The sequence below is a fragment of the Passer montanus genome, unplaced genomic scaffold, assembly GCF_014805655.1.
Source record: "Passer montanus isolate IOZ18808 unplaced genomic scaffold, ASM1480565v1 scaffold420, whole genome shotgun sequence".
Classification (NCBI taxonomy): Eukaryota; Metazoa; Chordata; class Aves; order Passeriformes; family Passeridae; genus Passer; species Passer montanus.
The window spans coordinates 15,521-38,114 of NW_024369042.1; the positions used below are offsets into that span (position 1 = coordinate 15,521).

Sequence of the window (22,594 nt, forward strand, 5' to 3'; positions counted from 1 at the left end):
GGGGGGGTCTCTGATCCCAAATGTGGGGATTTGGGGGGGGTCCCTGACCGCAGTTTGAGGTTTTTGGGGCATCCCTCCTCCCATATTTGGGGTTTTGAGGGGTCCCTGCTCCCAGTTTGGGGTTTTTGGGGGGTCCCTTACCCCGTGCCCCCCCAGGCACCAGCAGCCAGCTGGGGCAGGGATTTGGGGATTGAGGGGGTCGGTCCCTGACCCCAGTTTGGGGTTTTTGGGGGGTCCCTTACCCCAGTCTGGGGGTTTTGGGGTTTTTGGGGGGTCCTTGATCCCAGTTTTGGGGTTTTTGGGTTTTTTTGGGGGGTCCCTGAGCCCATGCCCCCCCAGGCACCGGCAGCCAGGGCGGCGCGGGGGGGATTTGGGGTTTTGGGGGGTCCCTGACCCCAGTTTTGGGGATTTGGGGTTTTGGGGGGTCCCTGACGCGTGCCCCCCCAGGCACCAGGTTTGGGGGGATTGGGGGTGATTTTGGGGTGTTTTAGGGTTGTTTTGGGATTTAGGGTTGTTCTGGGCGGATTTTGGGTTGTTTTGGGGGGATTTAGGGGAGGTTTAGGGTTGGTTTTGGGAGGGATTGGGGCGATTTTGGGGTGTTTTAGGGTTGTTTTGGGATTTAGGGTTGTTCTGGGCGGATTTTGGGTTGTTCTGGGGGGATTTAGAGTTGCTTTAGCGTTTTTGGGGAAGATTTTGGGGCATTTTAGAGTGGTTTTGGAGGTGATTTAAGGTCATTTTGCGTTTTTAGAACAATTTGAGGATATTTATCATTTCAAGGCTGTTTTGTTTAATTTTTCTCCAATCTTCACCCCGTCCCCCTCCCCAAATCCCCGTGCTGGGCTCCCCCAGGCCTGAACGACTGGGAGGACGACGAGATCCTGGCGTCGGTGCTGGCGGTGTCGCAGCAGGAGTACCTGGAGACCATGAAAACCTCGCGCCACAGAGACCCCGCCGCCGACAAGAGTTGATATTGAACCCCCGGACTGCGCCCCCCGTCCCCCGGAGACCCTCCCCCACCCGAAAAAAAAACCACAAAAAAAAAAAAACCACCAAAAAAAAGAGCCCCCCCCACCAGCACCTGGGGGGGGGGGGGGGGGAAGGGGGTCCGGGGGTGCTGCCCCCCCACACCCCCCCGCGCCCCGGTATTAAACTGATGCCCAGCACCCCCCTGGCCCCGTCTGTTCGTGGGGGGCTCGGCCCCTCCCCCACCTCCCCGGACAGGCGGGGGGGGGTCCCGGATCCTCCGGGGGGCCCTGGGGAGGGAACGGGGGGCGGGGATTTGCGGTTTTTGGGGGGTCCCGCCGCGATTTTGGGCGGCCCGGGCCTGGTTTTGGGGACTTCCGTGTTTACCCCGCGGTTGCCATGGTGATGCGTCGCGCTGGGATGACGTAGCGGGGCGGCAGCCAATCAGCGGTGAGGGTGGGAATGAGGGGGCGGGGTCACTTTGGGGGGACCGCAGCGCTGCCTGACCCAAGCGATATCTCAGGGGCTTGAGGGCTATCGGGGCTCTCCAGGTGCTGTCGCGATACAGAAAATATCGTGACAGCCGCGGCGGGGGGGTTGGGTCTCGTTATATCGCGACAAAGCGGCGCGGGATCGCCGGCGGCGTCGCGCTAGGCCGCGTTTCCATGGCGACACCGGGGCGTGGTCAGGGGCGTGGCCAGCGTTCATATGGCGGCTTCTCATTGGTCAGTGGGCGGGGTTCGGGCAGCGGCTCCGCCCCTTTCCCCGGCCGGCAGGGGGCGCCGCGCGCGGAGCGGGGGCGAGCGCGGGGAATGGAGCTGCGCGGGGGGCCCGGTGAGGGGCGGGGGTCTGAGGGGAAAAGGGGGTTTGTGAGGGGAGAAATGGGGTTTGTGAGGGGAGAAATGGGATTTGTGAGGGGAAAATGGGTTTTTTGAGGGGAGAAATGGGATTTGTGAGGGGAAAGTGGGGTTTGTGAGGGGAAAATGGGGTTTGTGAGGGGAGAAATGGGGTTTGTGAGGGGAAAATGGGTTTTTTGAGGGGAGAAATGGGATTTGTGAGGGGAAAGTGGGGTTTGTGAGGGGAGAAATGGGATTTGTGAGGGGAAAAATGGGATTTGTGAGGGGAAAATGGGGTTTGTGAGGGGAAAATGGGGTCTGAGAGGGGAAAATGGGGTTTTTGAGGGGAAAATGGGGTTTGTGAGGGAAGAAATGGGATTTGTGAGGGGAAAAGGGGGTTTGTGAGGGGAAAAACGGGGTTTGTGAGGGGAAAAGGGGGTTTTTGAGGGGAAAATGGGGTCTGAGAGGGGTGTCCTGATGGGAAAATGGGGTCTGTGAAGGGAAAATAGGAATCCTGAGGGGGATCCTGAGGGGAAAATGGGGTCTGTGAGGGGTTCTGAGGGGAAAATGGGGTCGGAGAGGGGGAAAATGGGGATCCTGAGGGGAAAATGGGGTCTGTGAGGGGTTCTGAGGGGAAAATGGGGGTCCCCCAGGAGCGTGAGGGGGGGTCTGAGGGTTTGGGGGAGGCTGAGGGGAGATGGGGGTCCCGTGTGATGGGAGGGGTCGTGAGGGAGGCAGTGGGAGGGGGAGTGCGAGGGGAAAATCGGGGTCCCTGAGGGGAAATTGGGGTCCTGAGCGTTTCTGGGGGTCCCTGAGGAGCCGTTTCATAGCTGGTGGGTTTTGGGGCTGGGGGTGACACGGGGTACCTGGGGAGGGGGACGAGGGGGTCTGTGACGCTGCGACCCCCCCCAAATCCCCTCCCCAGATCCCGCCCGGAGAAGGAGAAAGCGCAAAAAGGACAAAAAACCCAAAGCACCCCCAAGGTGAGGGGGGGCCAGCGGGGCCACGACCCTTCCCCAGAGCGGGGGGTGGGACACGCACGAGCAGAGCCCCCTTTTATGGGGGGGGGGGGGGGGGATTCCCGCCGCCCCCCCCCCCGAGGGGTTCTGAGGGGAAAATGGGGTCTGAGAGGGGGAAAATGGGGATCCTGAGGGGAAAATGGGGTCTGTGAGGGGTTCTGAGGGGAAAATGGGGTCTGAGAGGGGGAAAATGGGGATCCTGAGGGGAAAATGGGGTCTGTGAGGGGTTCTGAGGGGAAAATGGGGTCTGAGAGGGGGAAAATGGGGATCCTGAGGGGAAAATGGGGTCTGTGAGGGGTTCTGAGGGGAAAATGGGGTCTGAGAGGGGGAAAATGGGGATCCTGAGGGGAAAATGGGGTCTGTGAGGGGTTCTGAGGGGAAAATGGGGTCTGAGAGGGGGAAAATGGGGATCCTGAGGGGAAAATGGGGTCTGTGAGGGGTTCTGAGGGGAAAATGGGGTCTGAGAGGGGGAAAATGGGGATCCTGAGGGGAAAATGGGGTCTGTGAGGGGTTCTGAGGGGAAAATGGGGTCTGAGAGGGGGAAAATGGGGATCCTGAGGGGAAAATGGGGTCTGTGAGGGGTTCTGAGGGGAAAATGGGGTCTGAGAGGGGGAAAATGGGGATCCTGAGGGGAAAATGGGGTCTGTGAGGGGTTCTGAGGGGAAAATGGGGGTCCCTCAGGAGCGTGAGGGGGGGTCTGAGGGTTTGGGGGAGGCTGAGGGGAGATGGGGGTCCCGTGTGATGGGAGGGGTCGTGAGGGAGGCAGTGGGAGGGGGAGTGCGAGGGGAAAATCGGGGTCCCTGAGGGGAAATTGGGGTCCTGAGCGTTTCTGGGGGTCCCTGAGGAGCCGTTTCAGAGCTGGTGGGTTTTGGGGCTGGGGGTGACACGGGGTACCTGGGGAGGGGGACGAGGGGGTCTGTGACGCTGCGACCCCCCCCAAATCCCCTCCCCAGATCCCGCCCGGAGAAGGAGAAAGCGCAAAAAGGACAAAAAACCCAAAGCACCCCCAAGGTGAGGGGGGGCCAGCGGGGCCACGACCCTTCCCCAGAGCGGGGGGTGGGACACGCACGAGCAGAGCCCCCTTTTATGGGGTGGGGGGGGGGACATTCCGCGCCGCCCCTCCCCCTCCAGGGCTATTTTTAGCCCCGCGGGGCCGGGGGGCCTTGAGGTCATTTCTATTTTGGGGGGGTGATGGCCCAGAATGCCCCGCACCTGCCCCCCCCAGCCCGGGGGGGCCTCTGGGACCTCCCAGCGCTCCCCTGGGACCATCCCCGGCTCCTGGGACCACCCTGGGACCCCCCCCCAGCATGGGGGAGACCCCCGAAGGGACCAGGTATGGGGGGGCAGAGAGGAGACCCCCGAGGGGAGCAGATTTTGGGGAGGGGGGGCAGAGAGGAGACCCCCGAGAGAAGTTAATTTTGGGGAGGGGTGCAGAGATGAGACCCCCAAAGAGAGTTAATTTTGGGCAGGAGGGAGCAGAAAGGAGACCCCCGAGGGGAGCAGATTTTGGGGAGGGGGGGCAGAGAGGAGACCCCCGAGAGAAGTTAATTTTGGGGAGGGGTGCAGAGATGAGACCCCCAAAGAGAGTTAATTTTGGGCAGGAGGGAGCAGAAAGGAGACCCCCGAGGGGAGCAGATTTTGGGGAGGGGGGGCAGAGAGGAGACCCCCGAGAGAAGTTAATTTTGGGGAGGGGTGCAGAGATGAGACCCCCAAAGAGAGTTAATTTTGGGCAGGAGGGAGCAGAAAGGAGACCCCCGAGGGGAGCAGATTTTGGGGAGGAGGGGGCAGAGAGGAGACCCCTGAAGGTTCCAGATTTTGGGGAGGGGGATAGCAGAGAGGAGACCCCCAAAGAGAGTTAATTTTGGGGAGGGGGGATAGGGAGGAGACCCCCGAGGGGAGTAACTTTGGGGAGGGGGTGCAGAGAGGAGCCCCCCGAAGGTTCCAGATGTTGGGGAGGGGTCCGCAGCCGGGGTGTGCAGGGAGCGGGGGTTGGGGCCCGGCCCGGGCCAGCGACCCCAACCGCGAGAACATCGTGCAGCTCATCGATGACTTCAAGATCTCGGGGGTCAACGGAGTCCGTATCCTTTTGGGGGGCTCTGGGGGGGGACCCCGAGTTTCCCTCCCTGTGGGGGGGTCCCAGGGGTCTGGGGGCTCCTTGACTGCCCCCCCCCAGATGTTTGCATGGTGCTGGAGGTGCTGGGGCACCAGCTGCTGCGCTGGATCATCAAATCCAACTACCAGGGGCTGCCCCTGCCCTGCGTCAAGAGCATCGTGCGCCAGGTGGGGGCTGCGTGCCCCAAACCCCGCCCTGGGACCCCAAACTCTGCCCCGGGACCCCAAACCCTGCCCCGGGACCCCAAACCCTGCCCCGGGACCCCAAACCCTGCCCCGGGACCCCAAACCCTGCCCCGGGACCCCAAACCCTGCCCCGGGACCCCAAACCCTGCCCCGGGACCCCAAACCCTGCCCCGGGACCCCAAACCCTGCCCCGGGACCCCAAACCCTGCCCCGGGACCCCAAACCCTGCCCCGGGACCCCAAACCCTGCCCCGGGACCCCAAACCCTGCCCCGGGACCCCAAACCCTGCCCCGGGACCCCAAACCCTGCCCCGGGACCCCAAACCCTGCCCCGGGACCCCAAACCCTGCCCCGGGACCCCAAACCCTGCCCCGGGACCCCAAACCCTGCCCCGGGACCCCAAACCCTGCCCCGGGACCCCAAACCCTGCCCCGGGACCCCAAACCCTGCCCCGGGACCCCAAACCCTGCCCCGGGACCCCAAACCCTGCCCCGGGACCCCAAACCCTGCCCCGGGACCCCAAACCCCGCCCTGGGACCCCAAACCCTGCCCTGGGACCCCAAATCCATCCCTGGGACCCCCAATCCTGCCCTGGGACCCTGAACCCCACCCTGGGACCCCAAACCCTGCCCTGGGACCCCAAATCCTCCCCTGGGACCCCAAATGGGCCGCACAGAGACCCCCAAATCCTCCTGGCTCCCCTGTTTGGGGTGCCCCCCCCAACTTGGGCTGTGCCCCCCGGTTGGGATACCCCCCAGATTTGTGTTGCCCCCCGATTTCAGGGATCCCTCCCCCGATGTCGGGGTGCCCCCCCAGATTTGGGTTGTCCCTCCCCGACTGGGATGCCCCTCCAGATTTGTGTTGCCCCCCAGATTTGGGGTGCCCCTTCCCGATTGAGATGCCCCCCCATTTTTGGGGTTTCCCTCTGGTTTGGGCTGTCCCTCCTCGATTGGGATGTCCCCCCATATTTGTATTGCCCCCCCGATGCCAGAGTGCCCTCCCGATGTCGAGGTGCCCCCCAATGTTGGGATGCCCTCCTGATTTTGGGGTTTCCCTCCCGATGTCGGGGTGCACTGGCTGAACAGAGACCCCAAACCCCACCCTGGGACCCCAAATCCATCCCTGGGACATCAAACCCCGCCCTGGGACTCCAAATGGGCTGAACAGAGACCCCCAAATCCTGCTGGCTCCCCTGTTTGGGGTGCCCCCCCAACTTGGGCTGTCCCCCTCGGTTGGGATGCCCCCCCCAGATTTGTGTTGTGCCCCAGATCTGGGGTGCTCCCCCCAATTTGGGCTGTCCCTCCCCGATTGGGATGCCCCCCCATTTTTGGGGTTCCCCCCCAATTTCGGGGTTCCCCCCGCTTTGGGGTGCCCCCCCGATGTTGGGGTGCCCCTCCCTAATTTTGTGTGCCCCTCACAGCTTTGGGCTGTCGTTCCCTGATTGGGATGTCCCCCCCTATTTGGTGTCCCCCCCCAATTTCGGGGTTCCCCCCGCTTTGGGGTGCCCCCCCGATGTTGGGGTGCCCCTCCCTAATTTTGTGTGCCCCTCACAGCTTTGGGCTGTCGTTCCCTGATTGGGATGTCCCCCCCTATTTGGTGTCCCCCCCCAATTTCGGGGTTCTCCCACGATGTTGGGGTGCCCCTCCCGAGGTCGGGGTGCCTCCCCCGATTTCAGGGTGCCCCCCCGATGTTGGGGTGCCCCTCCCGATGTCGGGGTGCCCCCCCAATGTTGGGATGCCCTCCCGATTTTGGGGTTTCCCTCCCGATGTCGGGGTTCTCCCCCGATGTCAGGGTTCTCCCCCGATGTCGGGGTGCCCCTGCGATGTCGGATACCCCGAAACACAGCCCGGGGGTAGGGTACCCCGAAACACAGCCCGGGGGGAGGGTACCCCGAAACCCAACCCGGGGCTAGGGTACCCCTAAATCCATCCCCGGGGCAGGGTACCCCGAAATACAGCCCGGGGGTAGGGTACCCCGAAATCCATCCCGGGGGGAGGGTACCCCGAAATACAACCCATGGGGGGCAGGGTACCCCGAAACACAGCCCATGGGGGGCAGGGTACCCCGAAATCCATCCCCCGCGGGGCAGGTACCCCAAAATCCATCCCCGGGGGGTAGGGTACCCCAAAACCCATCCATGGGGGAGTAGGGTACCCCAAATTCCATCCGCCGGGGGGCAGGTACCCCAAAATCCGTCCATGGGGGGCGGGGGTAGGGTACCCCGAAATCCATCGCATGGGGGGCAGGGAGCCCCGAAATCCATCCCCGGGGGTAGGGTACCCCAAATTCCATCCGCCGGGGGGCAGGTACCCCAAAATCCGTCCATGGGGGGTAGGGTACCCCAAATTCCATCCGCCGGGGGGCAGGTACCCCAAAATCCGCCCGTGGGGGGTAGGGTCCCCCAAAACCCATCCCCCGACGGGGCAGGGTACCCCGAAATACAGCCCGGGGGTAGGGTACCCCGAAATCCATCCCGGGGGGAGGGTACCCCGAAATACAACCCATGGGGGGCAGGGTACCCCGAAACACAGCCCATGGGGGGCAGGGTACCCCGAAATCCATCCCCCGCGGGGCAGGTACCCCGAAATCCATCCCGGGGGTAGGGTACCCCGAAATCCATCGCATGGGGGGCAGGGAGCCCCGAAATCCATCCCCGGGGGTAGGGTACCCCAAAACCCATCCCCCGAGGGGTAGAGTACCCAAAAATCCATCCCCTGCGGGGCAGGTACCCCAAAACAGCCCGGAGGGGATAGGGTACCCCGAAATACAGCCCATGGGGGGGTAGGTACCCCAAAATGCATCCCCCGTGGGGCAGGTACCCCAAAAGACAGCCTGGGCGGGGGGGCCAGGTACCCCAAAATCCATCCCATGGGGTTAAGGTGCCCCAAAATCCATACCCCACAGGGCAGGTACCCCCTAAATTCATCCCATGGGGGCAGGTACCCCAAAACACACCCCTGTGGGGGTAGGGTGCCCCAAAACACATCCTATGGGTGTCCAAAATGCACCCCAGGAGTGCAGGTGACCCCAAAACCCGTGGTGTGTGCAGGTACCTGTTGATCCCCAAAAGAGCAGGTGTGCCCAACCCCACTGCTCTGGGGGTCCCCAGAATTTGGGGATCCCCAACTCCCCCCCTCCTGTCTGCCCACAGTGAGCTCGGCACCCCAGGAGGAACCTGTGAGTGTGACACCTGTGTGTGATTGCACACGTGTGTGTGTGTATGTGTGGGCTCATGTGTGTGTGTGTGTGTGTGTGCTCACCTTTGCATGCTCACCTGTCCTTGCACACCTGTGCACGCCCTCACACCCGAGCGTGTTCACCTGTGTGTGCTCACACCTGTGTGTGCTCGTGTGTGTGCATGTTCATACCTGTGTTTTTGCACACCTGTCTGCCCTGTGTCCCCCAAAATCAAACCCCCCCCATCCCAGGACCCCCCAGAATCGAGGGAAAAAACCCCAAAATTGGGTAAATCCCCCCAAAACCGTGGGAATCCCCCAAAAACCGAGGGAATCCTCTCAAATTGAGGAAATCCCGTCAAAACCGAGGGAATCCCCCAAAATCCATCAATCCCCCCTGCCAGGAGCGGCTGTCCCAGGATCCCCCAGTCCTGGGACTCCCCAAAACCGAGGGAATCCCCCCAAAACCGAAGGAATCCCCCCAAAACCGGGGGTATCTCCCCAAAACCGGGGGAATCCCCCCAAAACCGAGGGAATTCCCCCCATAACTGAGGGAATCCCCCCCAAACCGGGGGAATCCCCCCAAAACCGAGGGAATTCCCCCCATAACTGAGGGAATCCCCCCCAAACCGGGGGAATCCCCCCAAAACCGAGGGAATTCCCCCCATAACTGAGGGAATCCCCCCCAAACCGGGGGAATCCCCCCAAAACCGAGGGAATCCCCCCCCTCTCCCAGGAGCGGCTGTCGCGGGCTCAGCGGCGCCGGCGGCGGCGGCGACAGCGGCGACAGCGGCAGCTGCTGGCAGAGAGACTGCGGGACCTGGAGCGGCTGCGCGACACCGCGGGGACACCGGGGACAGGCAGCGACACCGGTCAGTGCCGGGGGGGGACACTGAGGGGACACCGGGGACAGGCAGTGACACCGGTCAGTGCGGGGACGGGACACCAGGGGGGCCCTGGGGACCCCAAAAAGCCCCCACATCCCCCCCAGATCCTCATGGGACACAGAAAGGGACAACGGGGGGTCCTGGGGGGACACTGGGGGGTCCCAGGACACAGGGAGGAGAAGAGGGGGACCCTGGGGGGGTGGGGGAATGGGACAGGTGGGGTTGGGGTCCCCAGGGTGGGGTGGAGACAATTTGGGGTCCCCAGGGTGGGTTTGGGGTCCCAGAGGGAGCCCCAGACATAGCTGGGGGTCCCCAGGGTGGGGTGGGGGATCCCCAAAGATGATTTGGAGTCCCCAGGATGGGTTTGGGGTCCCCAGAGTGGGGGGAAGGAGACAATTTGGGATCCCCAGGGTGGGTTTGGGATCCCCAGGGTGGGTTTGGGCCTCGTGGGTGAGCAGGACCCCCAAGAACAATTTGAGGGGCTCTGGGGACAGTTTTGGGGTCCCTGGACCTGTTTTGGGGAGCCCCACGAGCCTTTGGGACCCCAGCAACAGGGAGGGGGGTTGGGACCACCTGGGAGTTTTGGGGTGAATTTGGGGGGTCTCAGGGTCTGTTTGCTCCTGCAGAAACCCCCCCGGACCCCCCGGAGGAGGGCGGGGGGAGCCCCCCGAGCGGGGCCTCGTCCTCGGGGGTGCACACGCTGCCCGCGGGGGGGGGCTCCAGCGACGGCTTCTCGGGGGGCTCCTGCGCCTCCAGGGGGGGCCCCCCGGGACCCCCCCGGCGCCCCCCCAGCCCCAGCTCGGCCTCGGACTCGCTGTTCACCCCCACCTCCGGCTCCCTCATCTCGGGGGGCTCCGAGGGGCTCCCCAACCCCGGGGGTGTGTGGGTGTAGGGGGATTCTGGGGGCTCTGGGGGTGTTCCTGTGGCCCGGGGTGAATTGGGTCTGGGGGCCACGGCCTGGAGTGAATTGGGTCTGGGGGCCGTGGTGACCCCTGCCGCAGCACAGGCACTTCACCGAGGACATCCAGACGCGGCAGTACCGGGCGCTGGAGGTGCTGCTGGGGGCGGGCTACGGCCCCCCCGCCGACATCTGGAGCACGGCCTGCATGGTGGGGGGGCCGGGACCCCCGGGGGGGCTGCCAGGGACCCCGGGGGGGGGCAGGGGCTGCCAGGGACCCCCGGGGGGGCAGGGGCTGCCAGGGACCCCTGGGAGGGGCAGGGACTGTGATGGACCACGGGGTGGGGAGGGGGTTTCTCATGGACCCCGGGGTGGGCAGGGGGCTCTGACAGACCCTGGGTGGGGAGGGGGCTCTGATGGCCCCCACGGTGGGGAGGGGGCTGTGATGGTTTCCCAGGGTGGCAGGGGGCTGTGACAGACCCCCAGGGTGGGCAGGGGGCTGTGACAGACCCCCAGGGTGGCAGGGGGCTGTGACAGACCCCCTCCCCAGGCGTTCGAGCTGGCCACGGGCGATTACCTGTTCGAGCCGCACTCGGGGGAGGAGTACAGCCGCGACGAGGGTGGGCGGGGCCTCTGGAGCGGGCGTGGTCTCGGGGTGGGCGTGGTCAGGAATGGGTGTGGTCTTGGGGATGGGTGTGGCCTTGGGATGGGTGTGACCTCAGGAATTGGGGTGGTCTCTGGCATGGGTGTGGCCATGAGGTGGGTGTGGCCTTGGGAATGGGTGTGGTTTCAGGAATGGGTGTGGCCTTGGGAATGGGTGTGGCTTCAGGGATGGGTGTGGCCATGGGGTGGGTGTGGCCTTGGGGATGGGCGTGGTCTTGGCATTGCATATGGTCTCTGACATGGGTGTGGCCTTGGGAATGGGTGTGGCCATGAAGTGGGTGTGGCCTCGGGAATGGGTGTGCCGGGGTGGGCGGGGGGCTGTGACAGCCCCCCCTCCCCAGGCGTTCGAGCTGGCCACGGGCGATTACCTGTTCGAGCCGCACTCGGGGGAGGAGTACAGCCGCGACGAGGGTGGGCGGGGCCTCTGGAGCGGGCGTGGTCTCGGGGTGGGCGTGGTCAGGAATGGGTGTGGTCTTGGGGATGGGTGTGGCCTTGGGATGGGTGTGACCTCAGGAATTGGGGTGGTCTCTGGCATGGGTGTGGCCATGAGGTGGGTGTGGCCTTGGGAATGGGTGTGGTTTCAGGAATGGGTGTGGCCTTGGGAATGGGTGTGGCTTCAGGGATGGGTGTGGCCATGGGGTGGGTGTGGCCTTTGGGAATGGGCGTGGTCAGGAATGGGTGTGGTCGTGCGGTGGGTGTGGCCTCGGGGATGGGTGTGACCTCAGGAATTGGGGTGGTCTCTGGCATGGGTGTGGCCATGAGGTGGGTGTGGCCTTGGGAATGGGTGTGGTTTCAGGGATGGGTGTGGCCATGGGGTGGGTGTGGCCTTGGGGATGGGCGTGGTCTTGGCATTGCATATGGTCTCTGACATGGGTGTGGCCTTGGGAATGGGTGTGGCCATGAAGTGGGTGTGGCCTCGGGAATGGGTGTGGTCTCAGGAATGGGCAGCACGTGGCACATGTGGGCGGGGTCTCCCCAATAAGGATGTAAAAGGGGCGGGGTCTTTGGCAGTTAGGGGGTGTGGCCTGACCCAAGGGCGTGACTATTCAGGATTGGGTTTCAAACAAGGGGCGTGGCTCATCAGTGGGTGGAGCCTGCCATGGCGTGGCAGCCAATGGACTGGGGGGGTTTGGCCAGGGGGGGCGTGGCCAAGTCAATCTCCCTGAGTGGGGGTGGGGATTGAAGCAGGCGGGTGGGCGTGGCTAAGGGGGTGGGCGTGGCTAAGGGGGCGTGTCCGGCGTGCCCCGCTCCGCAGACCACATCGCGCACGTGATCGAGCTGCTGGGGGAGATCCCGCGGCACGTGGCCCTGGGGGGGCGCTACTCCCGCGAGTTCTTCAACAGGAGAGGTGAGGGCGGGGCCGGGGCGTGGCCAGGAGCGTGGCCAGGGTTGGGCGTGGCTGGGCGGGGTCAGAGTTAAGGGCTGGGTGTGGCTGGGTGTGGCCAAAGGGGGCGGGGTTAAGGGTTGGGTGTGGCCCTAGAGGTGGAGAGGGACAAGGTGGGGCTATGCAAATGAAGGGGTGCCACACCCATAGGGGTGTGGTCATGGGAAAGGGGGCGGGGCTTGAGCTCAGGGTGATTGGGTGGGGTTTATCATTCCATACCCCCCCCACATTGGGATTGGGGCGTGTCTTGACCACGCCCTCCATAAGGGGCGGGGCCACCTCAACATTGGGATATCCTGACCACACCCTTTATAAGGGGTGTGGCTACATTGGGATAGGGGCGTGTCCTAACCACACCCTTTTAAGGGGCAGGGCCACCAGATTGGGTCATTTCCTGGCCACACCCCCATAATGGGTGGAGCCACACCTTTGGGTCATGTCCTGACCATAACCCCCATAAGGGGTGGGGCCACTTCAGCATTGGGGCGTGTCCTGATGACCACACCCCCATAATGGGCGGGGCCACAGCTTTGGGTCATGTCCTTACCATGCCATAAGGGGCGGGGCCACCTCAGGATTGGGTCATTTCCTGGCCACACCCACACAAGGGGCGGGGCCACCCCATGACCCCTCCCCCCGCTCCGTGCTTGCCGTGGGCGTGTCCCGCGGCGGCCCCGCCCCTGACCCCGCCCCTCGGCAGGTGAGCTGCGGCACATCCGGCACCTGCGGCCGTGGGGGCTGCGGGCGGTGCTGCAGGAGAAGTACGAGTGGCCGCGGGGCGCGGCCGCCGCCTTCGCGCGCTTCCTGCGGCCCATGCTGGCCTTCGAGCCCGGCCGCCGCGCCACGGCGCGCCAGTGCCTGCAGCACCCCTGGCTCCGCCCCTAGCCCCGCCCCCAGCCCCAATAAACCACGGGAACGGTGGCACTGGTGTTTATTGGGGTCTTTCGGGGGGGTTGGGGTGTTTGTTGGGGGCGGGGCCACCCCATGACCCCCCCCCCGCTCCGTGCTTGCCGTGGGCGTGTCCCGCGGCGGCCCCGCCCCTGACCCCGCCCCTCGGCAGGTGAGCTGCGGCACATCCGGCACCTGCGGCCGTGGGGGCTGCGGGCGGTGCTGCAGGAGAAGTACGAGTGGCCGCGGGGCGCGGCCGCCGCCTTCGCGCGCTTCCTGCGGCCCATGCTGGCCTTCGAGCCCGGCCGCCGCGCCACGGCGCGCCAGTGCCTGCAGCACCCCTGGCTCCGCCCCTAGCCCCGCCCCCAGCCCCAATAAACCACGGGAACGGTGGCACTGGTGTTTATTGGGGTCTTTCGGGGGGGTTGGGGTGTTTGTTGGGGTCTTTTGGGGGGTTCTTGGTGGTCCTGGGGTGTTTATTGGGGTTTTGTGGGGGGCTCCTGGTGGTCCTGTGGGGGGTTTGGGGGGTCCTGGGGTGTTTATTTGGAGTTTTGTGGGGGGTCTCAGTGGTCCTGGGGTGTTTATTGGGGTCCTGTGGGGGTCTGCTGGTGGTCCTGGGATGTTTATTGGGGTATTGGTGGTCCTGGGGTGTTTATTTGGGGTTTTCTGGGGGCTCCTGGTGGTCCTGGGGTGTTTATTGGGGTCCTGTGGGTGTTCCTGGTGGTCCTGTGGTGGGTCCCCGTGGTCCTGGGGTGCTTATGGGGTTGTTTGGGGGGTCCTGGTGGTCCTGGGCTGTGTATTGGGGTTTTATGGGGGCTCCCGGTGGTCCTGTGGGGGATTTGGGGGCTCCTGGGGTGTTTATTGGGGTCCCGTGGGGGTTTGGGGTGCTCTGGTTGGTCCTACAGGGGTTTGGGGTGCTCCTGGTGGTCCTGTGGGGGATTTGGGGGCTCCTGGGGTGTTTATGGGGGTCCCGTGGGGGGTTTGGGGTGCTCCTGGTGGTCCCGTGGGGACTTTGGGGTGCTCTGGTTGGTCCTACAGGGGTTTGGGGTGCTCCTGGTGGCTCTCAGGCGTGTTGGGGTCCCGTTTATTGGGGTATTGGTGGTCCTGGGGTGTTTATTTGGGGTTTTCTGGGGGCTCCTGGTGGTCCTGGGGTGTTTATTGGGGTCCTGTGGGTGTTCCTGGTGGTCCTGTGGTGGGTCCCCGTGGTCCTGGGGTGCTTATGGGGTTGTTTGGGGGGTCCTGGTGGTCCTGGGCTGTGTATTGGGGTTTTATGGGGGCTCCCGGTGGTCCTGTGGGGGATTTGGGGGCTCCTGGGGTGTTTATTGGGGTCCCGTGGGGGTTTGGGGTGCTCTGGTTGGTCCTACAGGGGTTTGGGGTGCTCCTGGTGGTCCTGTGGGGGATTTGGGGGCTCCTGGGGTGTTTATGGGGGTCCCGTGGGGGGTTTGGGGTGCTCCTGGTGGTCCCGTGGGGACTTTGGGGTGCTCTGGTTGGTCCTACAGGGGTTTGGGGTGCTCCTGGTGGCTCTCAGGCGTGTTGGGGTCCCGTGGGGTGCATCGTGGTCCTAAAGGTCCTGGGGGTGCTTTGGGGTCCTGGGGGGGTTCTGGGGGGTCCCAGGAGTGTTTTGGGGGGGTCCCAGTGGTGTTGTGTGGTCCTGGGGGTGTTCTGGGGGGTCCCGGGGCCATTTTGGGGTCCTGGAGGTGCTTTTGGGCTCCCAGGGGTGTCTTGGGGGTGTTCTGGGGGGGTCTCAGGAATGTTTTGGGGTCCTGGTGGTGTCAGGTGTGTGGTCCTGGGGGTGTTTGGGGTCCTGGTGGTGTCAGGTGGGTGCTCCTGGAGGGTCCCAGGGCTGTTTTGGGGTCCTGGAGGTGCTTTTGGGGTCCCAGGGGTGCTTTGGGGTCGCGGAGGTGTCAGGGGGGTGCTCGTGGGGCCATTCTGGGGGGTCCTGGGGCCGTTTTGGGGTCCCAGGGCCGTTCCAGGAGAGTCCCAGAGTTGTTCCGGGGGGGTCTTGGGCTATTCTGGGGGGGTTCCAGGGGTCCTGGGGCTGTTCCAGGGGGGTCCCAGGGCTGTTTTGGGGTCCTGGAGCCATTTTGGGGTCCCAGGGCTATTCCAGAAGGGGACTGTTTTGGGGGGGGTCCTGGGGCCATTTTGGGGTCCCGAGGCTGTTCTGGGGGTGTCTGGGGCTGTTCCAGGGGGTCCCAGGGCTGTTCTGGGGGTGTCTGGGGCTGTTTTGGGGGGTCCCAGGGGGGTCCCGGGTGGTTCCAGGGGGTCCCCGGGGGTCCCGGTGCCCGTGCGGGGGCTCAGCCCCGCGGCAGGTGCCCGATGATGCTCTGCACCGCGCCCGACGTCGTGCCCTGGCCCCCGATGTCCGGTGTGTGCGTCTGGGGGCGGGGCCACGTCAGAGACACGCCCACAGGTGTGTGGCCACGCCCCCGGGGCGGGTGGGGGCGGGGCTTTTGGCCACGCCCCCAGGGCAGGTGGGGGCGGGGCTTACCCGGGGGTCGTCCAGCGAGGCCAGCACGGCTTTGCGGATGGTGGAGGCGTGGTTGTGCAGCCTGGGGGCGGGGCAAGCACGGGCCACGCCCACATCAGTGAGCCACACCCAACCCCAGAGGCGAAGCTCCGCCCCCTCCAGGTGAACACTGAGGCCCCGCCCCCTCAGCAGCCCCTCCCATGGGAACCTAGACTGCTAGGCCACACCCCTTAGCCCCTCCCACTGGGAAGCCACCCCCCCTTCTAAAGCACCGCCTCTTTTTGGGGACCCCGTTCCTCTCAGGTGTCCCCACCCCCTCCCAGGTGAGCTCCGCCCCCAGGCAGGTGAGCCCCACCCACTGCAGGTGTCCCCACCCCCTCCCAGGTGAGCATTGGGGGGTTTTGGGGGGTTTTGGGGGTTCCTGGGGGGGCACACCTGCATGGTGGTGTTGTCCACGATCATGCTGCGGAATTGGATCTCGGGGTACTCGGCTGCCACTTCCTGGCAGCACTGCAGGAACAGCCCGTCCCCCAATTTCCTGTGGGGCACGGGGGGTGAGACCCCAAAAATACAGGAGAACCCCCCAAAAAATCCCACAGAACCCTGGGAACCCCCCCAAAAAATCTGGGGTACCCTGGGGATCCCACTGAGCACTGCAGGAACAGCCCGTCCCCCAATTTCCTGTGGGGCACGGGGGGTGAGACCCCAAAAATACAGGAGAACCCCCCAAAAAATCCCACAGAACCCTGGGATCCCACTGAGCACTGCAGGAACAGCCCATCCCCTGATTTCCTGTGGGGCACGGGGGGTGAGACCCCAAAAATACAGGAGAACTCCCCCAAAAAAATCCCAGAAATCCCTGGGATCCCACTGAGCACTGCAGGAACAGCCCGTCCCCTGATTTCCTGTGGGGCACGGGGGGTGAGACCCCAAAAATACAGGAGAACTCCCCCAAAAAAATCCCAGAAATCCCTGGGATCCCACTGAGCACTGCGTGAACAGCCCGTCCCCTGATTTCCTGTGGGGCACAGGGTGAGACCCCAAAAATACAGGAGAACCCCCCCCAAAATCTGGGATATCCCCCGGAACAGCCCGTCCCCCAATTTCCTGTGGGGCACAGGGGGGTGAGACCCCAAAAAAATCCCACAGAACCCTGGGATCCCCCCCAAAAATTCTGGGGTATTTTGGTATTCCCCAAAACCCATCAAGGACACCCCCCCAGAACCCCAAACCCCCTTTAGACCCCCCCAAACTCCCNCCCCCAAAATATGGCAGGGGCGGGGCGTGGTGAACAGGGTGGGGCAGGGATTGGGCACTATCAATGGTGTGGGGCAGGGTGGGGCATCACCAACAGGGCGTGGCACAGGCGTGGCATGGGTGGGGCATAATCAACAGGGTGTGGGAGGGTGGGGCAGGGCTGGGGCACAGGTGGGGCATCACCTCCAGAATGTGGGATGGGTGTGGCTTCCCCAACAGGGCGGGGCAGGGGCTTGGCACCACCCCCCAGGTGTGGCATGGCCGTGGCATCACTTCCATAACGTGGGGTGGGTGTGGCATCACCAACAGGGTGTGGCACAGGTGGGGCAGGGCTGGGGCACAGGTGGGGCATCACCTCCAGAATGTGGGATGGGTGTGGCTTCCCCAACAGGGCGGGGCAGGGGCTTGGCACCACCCCCCAGGTGTGGCATGGGCGTGGCTGGGCCAGGGCATCACCATCAGGGCGTGGCACAGGTGGGGCAGGGGCTTGGCACCACCCCCCAGGTGTGGTATGGGCACAGCCAGGGCATCACCAGCAGGGCGTGGCACGGGTGTGGCATCAGCCATGGGTATGACATCACCAGCAGGGCGTGGCATGGGCACGGCATCACATCCAGCGTGGGTTTTGGGGAGATTTGGGATATTTTGGGGGGTGTTTTGGGGATTTTTGGGGGATTTTTGAGGCATTTGAGGGGATTTTTGGGGTGATTTGGCGGTTAGTTTTTGGGGTGGTTTAGGGTATTTTGGGGATATTTTTAGGGTGGTTTTGGGGGTATTTTTGGGGTGTTTTTGGGTATTTTTGGGGCGCACCTCGTGCTCCAGGGAGCTGTACTCCCCCTCGGTGTTCTCCCTGACGATGAGGATGGTTTGGGGTATTTTTGGGGATATTGTTGGGGTGTTTTTGGGAGGTTTTGGGGGGTATTTTTGGGGTGTTTTGGGGTGTTTTTGGGGGGTTTTGGGGCGCACCTCGTGCTCCAGGGAGCTGTACTCCCCCTCGGTGTTCTCCCTGACGATGAGGATGTCGATGTCCCGGTGCCGCGTCTCCACCCCGGGCAGGCTCTGGCAGTGAATCACGTTGGCATAGAGATCCAGGCTGGTCCTGGCAGCGCCCAAAAATATGCAAATGAGACGCAAAGTATGCAAATCGACCCCCAAAATATTCATGTGAACCTCTAAAAGTGTAAATAAACCCCTAAAACTTAAATGAACTCCCAAAACATTCAAATGGATCCCCTAAACATGCAAATCGACCCCCAAATATTCAAATTAACCCCCAAAGCATGCAAATCACTGCCCAGGCATGCAAATTGAGCCCGAGACATGCAAATTAATCCCCTAAACAGGCAAATCAACCCCAAAACACACAGCAGACCCCAAAATATGCAAACAAACCCCTAAAACATGCAAAGAACCCCCAAACATGCAAACCAACAGCCAATTATACAAATTAACCCCAAAATGTGCAGATCAAACCCTCAAATATGCAAATGAATAACCGAATCAGGCAAATGAACCCCAGATATGCAAATCAAACCCCCAAAAGATGCAAATGAGCCCCAAATGATGCAAATCAACACCCAAGACATGCAGATGCATCTCAAAATGCAATTTAACCCCCGAGACATGCAAAAAACCCCAAAAACATGCAAATGAACCCCCCAAAACATGCAAACCAACTCGCAAATGAGACCCAAAACATGCAAATCAAACCCCCAAATATGCAAATGAATAACCGAATCAGGCAAATGAACCCCAGATATGCAAATCAAACCCCCAAATATGCAAATGAATAACCAAATCAGGCAAATGAACCCCAAATATGCAAATCAAACCCCCAAAATATGCAAATGAGCCCCAAATGATGCAAATCAACACCCAAGACATGCAGATGCATCTCAAAATGCAATTTAACCCCCGAGACATGCAAAAAACCCCAAAAACATGCAAATGAACCCCCCAAAACATGCAAACCAACTCATTAAATATGCAAATGAGCCCCCAATTATGCAAATGCCCCCGTGCCCACCTGATGAGGTTGTTGCGGGATTTGTGGTTGGGGGGGAGGTTGTGGTTGGTCTCGATGTTCCCTGAGGGGAGAACGGGCTCAGAGCGGGGCTCGGGGACTGGGGGGGACTCTGAGGGATTTTGGGGTTTTTCATGGGGGAAAATGGCACTAAAATGGGGATAAATGGGGGAAAATGGGGAAAATATGGGGAAAAATGGGAGGAAATGGAGAAAAACGGGAAAAAATGGGGAAAATGGGAGAAATATGGGGGAAAATGGCACTAAAATGGGGATAAATGGGGGAAAATGGGGAAAATATGGGGAAAAATGGGAGGAAATGGAGAAAAACGGGAAAAAATGGGGAAAAAGGGAGAAATATGGGGGAAAATGGCACTAAAATGGGGATAAATGGGGGAAAATGGGGAAAATATGGGGAAAAATGGGAGGAAATGGAGAAAAACGGGAAATATGGGGGGAAAAGGGAGAAATATGGGGGAAAATGGCACTAAAATGGGGAAAAATGGGGGAAAATGGGGAAAATATGGGGAAAAATGGGAGGAAATGGAGAAAAACGGGAAAAAATGGGGAAAATGGGAGAAATATGGGGGAAAATGGCACTAAAATGGCAGAAAATGGGGAAAAATGGGGAAAAAATGGGGAAAAATGGGGGAAAATGGCACAAAAATTGGAAAAATGGGAAAAAAATGGGAAAAAATGGGGAAAAATGGGGAAAAAATGGCACTAAAATGGGAAAAAATGGGGAAAATGGGAAACAATGGCAGCAAAATGGGAAAAAATGGCACCAAAATGGCAATAAATGGAAAAAAATGGTACTAAAATGGCGTTAAAATGGAAAAAATGGAAAAAAATGGCAGCAAAATGGGGAAAAATGGCACCAAAATGGCACCAAAATGGGGAAAAAATGGCACCAAATGGGACCAAACAGCACCAAAATGGCAAAAATGGAACTAAAATGGCAAAAAAATGGCACCAAATGGAAAAAAAAGGCACCAAAATGGCACCAATTGGCACCAAAGTGCCCAAAATGGAACAAATGGCACCAAAGTGCCCTCCCAATGTCACCCAAATGTCCCCAAATATCCATTTTTACTGATGCATTTCCATATTTTAACAATTAATTACATTTTTTGGGGCCTCATTTGCATATTTTAGGACCAATCCCCCCATTTCAGCCTCAACCCCCCAATTCCTGCCTCTCCACTCCCCCTTTTGGGCGCTCATCTCCCCCCTCCCCATTCACCCCCCACTTCACCCCGCTCTGCCGATCCCAATTAGGCTAATGAGGATCCCCCGGGGCTCATTAGCGCAGAGGGCGGGGCACGCACCGGAACACCTCCTTCACGTGCAGCATCAGCTCGGGCCCGATGCCGTCGCCCGGGATCAGCGTCACCGTGTGCCGCCCGCCGTACTTGGCGGGGGGGCGCAGAGCGCTGCCCCTCCCACCCACCCTGCGAGTTCCAGCCAATCAGCACTCGCGGAACAGCGCCACGCCCCCAGGGCAACCAATCAGAGCCCGGTCCGCCCCTTCCAGGTCCCTCCCCTCCGGGCGGCCGCCCAGCCCCCGCCGGCGCGCCAGCCAATCAGAAGCCGCCGGTGCGGCGGGAAGCGGCGGGAACGGGCGGGGAGCGGCGGGAGCGGGGCCCGGCGGGCGGCGGGCTCGGCTCTGACCGGTCACTCACCGCGCGCGGCCGCAGCGCGGCCCGCATCACCCTCCGCCGCGCCGCCGTCAACGCCGCCGCCATGATGCCCCCGCCGCCCGCACGAGCTCTCGCGAGATCTCGGCGCCGCCCACGCGAGGAGATAGGGCGATAAGCGCGAACTCTCGCGAGAGTTCCCGCCCCGCCCAGTCCCACGCCCTCACGCCGCGGCGGCCATTTTGTGCCTGGGAGTGGCGCTGGCCTGAGGCCTCTCGGCGGGAGGGGAGAGAGGCGGCGCCGCCCACGCCGTTTTGTCCCGGAACGGCGACACCGAGCGCGGAGCCCTTTCCCCATCCGCGCTTCCCTTCGAGGGCGATATTAAAAAAACCCAATTGATAACGGGCGGGAAGAGCGGCGGCCACCGCCCCTCATCCGTCGCTATGGCAACATTGAGAGTGCGCATGCGCAGGGCGTGGTCGTGACTCCGCCTTTTCGCCCCATAGGCGGGGCGGCCGCCATTTTAACCGGGTGTGCACATCATTGCGCATGCGCTTCCCCTTGGCCACACCCCCGACCCGTTTTAGCCACGCCTCTGATCCCCCTTGGCCCCGCCCCCGCCTCCACTGAGAGCCACGTCTCGCGCGGGCTGTGCGGTGCGCTCGCTCCTCATTGGTCAGCGGGGGCGCAGGTGTCCGCCCACCGCGTTCTGATTGGTGAGCGTGCAGGCGCTGCCGGCGTTGATTGGCCGCTCCCCGCGGGGGCGGGGCCGGAGGGGTGCGCGCGGCTGACGATGGCGGGTGCCGGGGCGCTGCCGCTGCTGCTGCTGCTGCTGGCGGCGGCCGGGGCCGCGGGTAGGGGAAACCCTGAGGGGGAGCGGGAACTTGTGAGGGGAACCCGGGGGGCTCTGAGGGGTTCTGGGGGCCGTGAGGGCCGAGGGGGTCCCGCCGCGCTGGGGTCCTGTGGGGGCTGTGGGCTCTGAGGGGATGGAGGGGAGCGGGGGTCCCGTGAGGGAAGCGGGGGTCCCGTGAGGGGACATCAGGGGTTTTATGAGGGGAGACCGGGGGTTCTCTGCGGGGAAGGATTGAGGGTTCCATGAGGGGAAGGAGCGGGGATTGGGGCTTCCATGAGGGGATATCAGGGATTTCATGAGGGGATATTGGGAGTTTCATGAGGGCCCCGCAGAACGTGGCTCTGTACGCCGACGTGAACGGGAAGCAGTTCCCCGTGACCCGAGGGCAGGACGTGGGCAGGTACCAGGTGAGCCTGGGGGACTTTGGGGGGTACCTGGGAGGGGTTTGGGAGGGGTTTTGGGGGGCTCGGGTGAGTGGGGTGTACCTGGGAGGGGTTTGGGAGGGGTTTTGGGGGGCTCGGGTGAGTGGGGTGTACCTGGGAGGGGTTTTGGGGGGCTGGGATGAGTGGGGTCTACCTGGGAGGGGTTTGGGAGGGGTTATTTGGGGGGCTCGGGTGAATGGGGGATCCTTGGGAGGGTTCTGGGAGGGATTTGGGGGGATTCAGGTGAGTCAGGGGTACCTGGAAGGGGTTTTTGGGGGTTCAGGTGAGTTAGGGGTCCCTAGGAGGGGTTTTGGGGGGCACAGGTGATTGGGGGATAAAGCTGTAATTAAAGACTTGACTAATTACAGGGGGTCCAGTGAGTCAGACCCTCAGGCTGTTATCAGCTGAACTGGCCACAGAGTGACTAAAAGGATGCAAAGCAGTGGGAGCAGGTCTGAAACCCACCTGAGGACACCTGAGTTAATCCCAGTGGAAAGATTAAAAGCAGCAAGTCACAATTTAAACCACATCTTCCCAGCTACTCCCATTCCAGCTTCTCCTTAACCAGAAATCTGGATTCAAAGCTGGCTTCCCTCACAAAATTCGATGTCACCTTCACAGCTCAAATTCAAACAAATTAGGAAAAAATTCTTTGGTATGTAGTTCTTTGGGTGTTTCTGAGGCAAATTTTGTTTGATACACTCCCAAACAAGCCTGTGATGTGTCCCACCCCCTTCCTCGGGGGGGTGGGGGGTCCGTGGGAGGGGTTTTGGGGGGCTCAGGTGAGTGGGGGGTACCTGGGAGGAGTCCCTAGGAAGGGTTTTGGGGGGCTCGGGTGAATGGGGGATCCTTGGGAGGGTTCTGGGAGGGATTTGGGGGGATTCAGGTGAGTCAGGGGTACCTGGAAGGGGTTTTTGGGGGTTCA

The 22,594-nt window shown here is 62.3% G+C and overlaps 3 protein-coding genes across 3 annotated transcripts in view; 2 read left to right on the forward strand and 1 right to left on the reverse strand.

Moving 5' to 3' along the window:
- The window catches only part of LOC120507313 (OTU domain-containing protein 5-like), a gene marked incomplete at its 5' end in the record, with an annotated part of 16,129 nt that extends 15,100 nt beyond the window's left edge, over positions 1-1,029 (forward strand). The window contains one exon of the mRNA XM_039719783.1: positions 793-1,029. Within this exon, the coding sequence (XP_039575717.1) occupies positions 793-968 (176 nt within the window). The remainder of the gene's footprint in view (positions 1-792) is intronic.
- Positions 1,030-7,131: 6,102 nt separating this feature from the next.
- Positions 7,132-13,047, forward strand: LOC120507311 (SRSF protein kinase 3-like). The gene is made up of 8 exons (XM_039719781.1): positions 7,132-7,204; positions 8,267-8,292; positions 9,028-9,163; positions 9,805-10,064; positions 10,180-10,287; positions 11,081-11,150; positions 11,995-12,087; positions 12,824-13,047. Exons 1-8 carry the CDS (start codon positions 7,132-7,134, stop codon positions 13,006-13,008), a joined length of 951 nt encoding a protein of 316 aa, XP_039575715.1. The 3' UTR covers positions 13,009-13,047.
- A 1,344-nt stretch (positions 13,048-14,391) lies between these two features.
- LOC120507312 lies at positions 14,392-21,264 on the reverse strand. The gene is made up of 7 exons (XM_039719782.1): positions 20,342-21,264; positions 20,075-20,208; positions 18,762-18,900; positions 17,639-17,834; positions 15,869-16,405; positions 15,500-15,691; positions 14,392-15,386 (listed from the first exon to the last, which is right to left on the reverse strand). The coding sequence occupies exons 1-7, from the start codon at positions 20,749-20,751 to the stop codon at positions 15,306-15,308; spliced, it is 1,689 nt and encodes a 562-aa protein (XP_039575716.1). The 5' UTR covers positions 20,752-21,264; the 3' UTR covers positions 14,392-15,305.
- Between the last annotated feature and the right edge of the window lie 1,330 nt (positions 21,265-22,594).

Coding starts and splice junctions, on each gene's coding strand:
- LOC120507311 (XM_039719781.1), top strand. CDS start 7,132: ATGGGGGGCAGGGTACCCCGAAACACAGCCCATGGGGGGCAGGGTACC. Junction 10,288..11,080: donor TCTGGAGCACGGCCTGCATG/GTGGGGGGGCCG, acceptor CCCCCTCCCCAG/GCGTTCGAGCTGGCCACGGG. Junction 11,151..11,994: donor GGAGTACAGCCGCGACGAGG/GTGGGCGGGGCC, acceptor CCCGCTCCGCAG/ACCACATCGCGCACGTGATC.
- LOC120507312 (XM_039719782.1), bottom strand. CDS start 20,751: ATGGGGAAAGGGCTCCGCGCTCGGTGTCGCCGTTCCGGGACAAAACGG. Junction 20,209..20,341: donor CGCCGCACCGGCGGCTTCTG/ATTGGCTGGCGC, acceptor TGGAACTCGCAG/GGTGGGTGGGAGGGGCAGCG. Junction 15,692..15,868: donor ACCCCCCAAAACCCCCCAAT/GCTCACCTGGGA, acceptor GTGGCCTAGCAG/TCTAGGTTCCCATGGGAGGG.